This window comes from Chiloscyllium plagiosum, chromosome 8 (genome assembly GCF_004010195.1).
Source record: "Chiloscyllium plagiosum isolate BGI_BamShark_2017 chromosome 8, ASM401019v2, whole genome shotgun sequence".
NCBI lineage: Eukaryota > Metazoa > Chordata > Chondrichthyes > Orectolobiformes > Hemiscylliidae > Chiloscyllium > Chiloscyllium plagiosum.
This window is the reverse complement of record NC_057717.1, coordinates 103,748,890-103,753,826: the sequence shown is the minus strand read 5'-3', so window position 1 is coordinate 103,753,826 and position 4,937 is coordinate 103,748,890. Positions and strand designations below refer to the sequence as shown.

The following is a 4,937-nucleotide window of genomic DNA, read 5'->3' as shown; positions in this document are numbered from 1 at the left end:
AATTTGAAAGCTGAGTACAGGGTTAAGGATAGGATTCTTGGCAGTGTGGAGGAACAGAGGGATCTTGGTGTGCAGGTACATAGATCCCTTAAAATGGCCACCCAAGTGGACAGGGTTGTTAAGAAATCATATGGTGTTTTGGCTTTCATTAACAGGGGAATTGAGTTTAAGAGTTGAGATCTTGTTGCAGCTCTATAAAACTTTGGTTAGACCGCACTTGGAATGCTGCGTCCAGTTCTGGTCGCCTTATTATAGGAAAGATGTGGATGCTTTGGAGAGGGTTCAGAGGTGGTTTACCAGGATGCTGCCTGGACTGGAGGGCTTATCTTATGAAGAAAGGTTGACTGAGCTCGGACTTTTTTCATTGGAGAAAAGGAGGAGAAGAGGGGACCTAATTGAGGTATACATGATAATGAGAGGCATAGATAAAGTCGATAGCCAGAGACTATTTCCTAGGGCAGAAATGGCTAACACGAGGGGTCATAGTTTTAAGCTGGTTGGAGAAAAGTATAGAGGGGATGTCAGAGGCGGGTTCTTTACACAGAGAGTTGTGAGAGCATGGAATGCGTTGCCAGCAGCAGTTGTGGAAGCAAGGTCATTGGGGACATTTAAGAGACGACTGGACATGCATATGGTCACAGAAATTTGAGGGTGCATATACGAGGATCAATGATCGGCACAACACCGTGGGCTGAAGGGTCTGTTCTGTGCTGTACTGTTCTATGTTCTATGTTCTAAGTGGTCGAGCGCGGGAGCTGTGTTTTTTGAATAAAGTTAAATCTCTTGTCAAGAGGAAGAAGAAGGCTAATGTTAGGATGAGATGTAAAGGTTGAGTTAGGGCGCTTGAGGGTTACAAGGTAGCCAGGAAAGACCTGAAGAAAGAGTGAAGAGGAGCCAGGAGGGGACATGAGAATGTGTTGGCAGATAGAATCAAGGAAAACCCTAAGGCTTTCTCCAGGTGTATCAGGAATAAAAGAATGACAAGAATAAGATTAGGGCCAATCAAGGATAGTAGTGAGATGTTGTGTGTGGAGTCCGAGGAGATAGAGGAAGCGCTAAATGAATACTTTTCATCAATATTCACACTAGAAAAAGACAATGTGGTTGAAGAGAATATTGAGATACAAGCTATTAGACTAGATGGTTCACAAGGAGGAGGTGTTAGTAATTCTGGAGAATGTGAAAATAGATAAGTCCCCTGGGCCGGATGGTATTTATCCTAGGATTCTCTGGGAAGCCAGGGAGGAAATTGCCGAGCCTTTGGCTTTGATCTTTATGTCATCACTGTCTACAGGAATAGTGCCTGAAGACTGGAGGATAGGAAATGTGGTTCCGCTGTTCAAGAAGGGGAGTAGAGACAACCCTGGTAATTATAGACCAGTGAGCCTTACTTCAGTTGTTGGTAAAGTGTTGGAATAGGTTAAAAGTGATAGAATTTATAATCATCTAGAAAGGAATAAGTTGATTAGGGATAGTCAATACAGTTTTGAGAAGATTAAGTCATGCCTCACAAACCTTATTGAGTTCTTTGAGAAGGTGACCAAACACGCGGATGAGGGTAAAGTGGTTGATGTGGTGTATGTGGATTTCAGTAAGGTGTTTGATAAGGTTCCCCACAGTAGGCTATTGCAGAAAATACAGAGGCAAGTGATTGAGGGTGATTTAGCGGTTTGGTTCAGAAATTGGCTAGCTGAAAGAAGACAGAGGGTGGTGGTTGATGGGAAATATTCATCCTGGAATTCAGTTACTAGTGGTGTACTGCAAGGGTCAGTGTTGGGGTCACTGCTGTTTGGCATTTTTATAAATGATCTGGATGAGAGCACAGAAGGATGGGTTAGTAAATTTGAGGATGACACTAAGGTTGGTGGAGTTGTGGATAGTGATGAAGGATGATGCAGGTTACAGAGGGACATAGATAAGCTGCAGAGCTGGGCTGAGAGGTAGCAAATGGAGTTTATGTGGAAAAATGTAAGGTGATTCACTTTGGAAGGAGTAAGAGGAATGCAGATACTGGGCTAATGGTAAGATTCTTGGTAGTGTAGGTGAGCAGAGAGATCTCGGTGTCCAGGTACATAGATCCCTGAAAGTTGCCACCCACGTTGATAGGGTTGTTAGGAAGGCATATGGTGTGTTAGCTTTTATTGGTAGAGGGATTGAGCTTCAGAGCCATGAGGTCGTGCTGCAGCTGTACAAAACTCTGGTGTGGCTACACTTGGAGTATTGCGTACAGTTCTGATCACCGAATTATAGGAAGGATGTGGAAGCTTTGGAAAGGTTTTAGAGGAGATTTACCAGGATGTTGCCTGGTATGGAGAGAAGGTCTTAGTAGGAAAGGCTGAGGGAGCTGAGGCTGTTTTTGTTGGAGAGAAGAAGGTTGAGAGGTGACTTAGTTGAGACATATAAGATAATCAGAGGGTTAGACAGGGTGGAGAGTGAGGGCCTTTTTCCAACTATGGTGATGGCGAGCATGAGGGGACATAACTTTAAATTGAGGGGTGTTAAATATAGGACAGATGTCAGGTTAGGTTCTTTACTCAGAGAATAGTAGGGGCAGGACAAACATTGCCTGTAACAGTAGTAGACTCGCCAACTTTAAGGCCATTTAAGTGGTCATTGGATAGGCATATGGACGAGAATGGAACAGTGTAGGATAGATGGGCTTCAGATTGGTATGACAGGTTGACGCAACATCGAGGGCCGCAGGGCCTGTACTGCACTGCAATGTTCGATGTTCTAATAGATTATAATTACTAAATTAACTATTCCTCTACAGTAACATCCTATAAACACACCCTTTGGCAAAAAAGTAAATTTAAAACAGATTGTCTCACATGCAGTTCTCCAATCCAGGAGGAAAGAACACCAAAAGACAATTTTGAGAGTGTGAATGTAGCAGCTGGAAGAGATTACTGCCTTCCAGCCTTGCAGAGACCTCAGCAATAATTCCTGAAAGCTAACTCAAAAAATCCTCGTTCTAGGAAAGCTTGACCACACGCCCTCAGGCTGCTTGTATTGTTCCAACTTTTAAAAATGGATTCACATGTTGTTAATCTTCTCATGGACTGCTCATTTTCTGTCCCCCAATCTCTCTCTAAAAGAAACCAGGACAAAACACACCTCTTAAAGCCACAAAATTGTCACCCTGATAGGAAAAGGAGGAGGAATGTCGTTGTTGTGGTTCTGTTCGCCGAGCTGGGAATTTGTGTTGCAGACGTTTCGTCCCCTGTCTAGGTGACATCCTCAGTGCTTGGGAGCCTCCTGTTAAGCGCTTCTGTGGTGTTTCCTCCAGCATTTGTAGTGGTTTGAATCTGCCGCTTCCGGTTGTCAGTTCCAACTGTCCGTTGCAGTGGTCAGTATATTGGAGGAATATCTTTATCCAGAGAGTGGGGTTAATGAGGAATGAAGATGGCAAATAACAGGCAGTGCCCAGGTTGTGAATGGGTTCTGTCTGGAGTCTGTTCCCAAGTTGATTTATACACACATAAAGAAAATGTTCAAATGGAATCCCTACAGTGTGGAAACATGCCATTTGGCCCAACAAGTCCAACTCTCCAAACAGCATCCCACCCACACTCACCCCCATGTCTGTAATCCTGCATTTCCCCAGGCTAACTGATCTAACCTACAAACCCTGGATGCTAAGGGGCAATTCCCCCTGGCCAATCCACCTAACTGGCACAGGTTTAGATTGTGGGAGGAAACTGGAGCACCCGGAGGAAATCCACACAGAGAGTTGCCCGAGGTGGGAATCGAACCTGGATCCCTGGCGCTGTGAGGCAGCAGTGCTAACCACTGAGCCACTGGGGTGGGTCTTCAAAATCATACTCCTGCATGTGATTGCTTTTGTGAGAGCATGAGTTGGAAGTTTGTGAATCGCGGATCCCCCTGTAAGTCAGGCATTTTTGACAGGAATTTCGACCAGTACATGAAATTAAAGGGAACCGAAAGATGTTGTGAAAGGTTGAGGGTTTGGGGGGGAAGTGGAGTTAAGGAATAGGTGTGGAATATCAGGATTTGCACAGATTAGCTGAGCCTGTTTCTATACTGTATGTTCTGTGTGACTGGCAGGGAAGACGAGGACTCCAGGGCACAGCCTTAGAGTAAAGGGATTTAAACCAGAGGTAGATAGTTCATGATTGCCAAGGGGATCAAAGGTTGTAGGGAGACAGCGGGAGAATGGGGTTGAAAAACCTATCAGCCATGATTGAATGGCGGAGCAGACTCGATGGGCCGAATGGTCTAATTTCTGCTCCTATGTCGTATGGGCTTCTGGTCTAATGGTAATTCAATGCCACCTGTACGCAGCAAGATCTTGTAAGCCACAAGTAAGCATGGCAAGTATTGCCCTGGGCAACTGTAGAGAGATGAGGAAGTGGTGTCGGTGTTGCTGAATCATTTAAAAGGAGCCCATTGCTTCCATGTCCAGGTGCGTGTTCCATAAGCAGCTGATTCCGAGGGAACTGGTTTGCCACACAATGGAACCTTAACCAACAGGACGTGTGCGGAGCTGGAATACACAGATGACATTGCTGGAATATGTTACTAGGATTTTCAAGACAAAAACTGCTAACTTGCTGACCTGGGGAACCCACTGACGGAGGGAGATGATCTCTCATGAACCTGTCTGTCCTCCAGCTGAGATTTACTTCTTTGGACCAAATTTCTGAATGTCTACCCTTCCAGTTCATGTGCTTACCTGAGCTCTGTGTAATCACCAGTCAGTGCCACATATTGCCTGGTGACACTCCTGTGAAGGGAAATGGGATGCTAACGGCACTATATAAATGCAACAGCAAACAGGGATGGGTTTCTTACTCTGGGAAATTGAGCTAAGGTGGATCAAGTGATAGCTATTCGTTATATCTATCCTCTCTCTCTCACACACAACACACACACAGACTACACACACAACACACACACACACACACACAAAACAC

At 44.9% G+C, this 4,937-nt stretch overlaps 1 protein-coding gene across 2 annotated transcripts in view; it reads left to right on the top strand.

The window, feature by feature from the left end:
- LOC122552273 overlaps positions 1 to 4,931 on the top strand; it is a 44,092-nt gene extending 39,161 nt beyond the window's left edge. For both annotated transcript variants that reach the window (XM_043694966.1, XM_043694965.1), the window contains one exon: positions 4,427 to 4,931. In XM_043694966.1, coding sequence (XP_043550901.1) covers positions 4,427 to 4,487 — 61 coding nt within the window. In that variant the 3' untranslated portion in view covers positions 4,488 to 4,931. The remainder of the gene's footprint in view (positions 1 to 4,426) is intronic.
- The last annotated feature ends 6 nt before the right edge of the window (positions 4,932 to 4,937 follow it).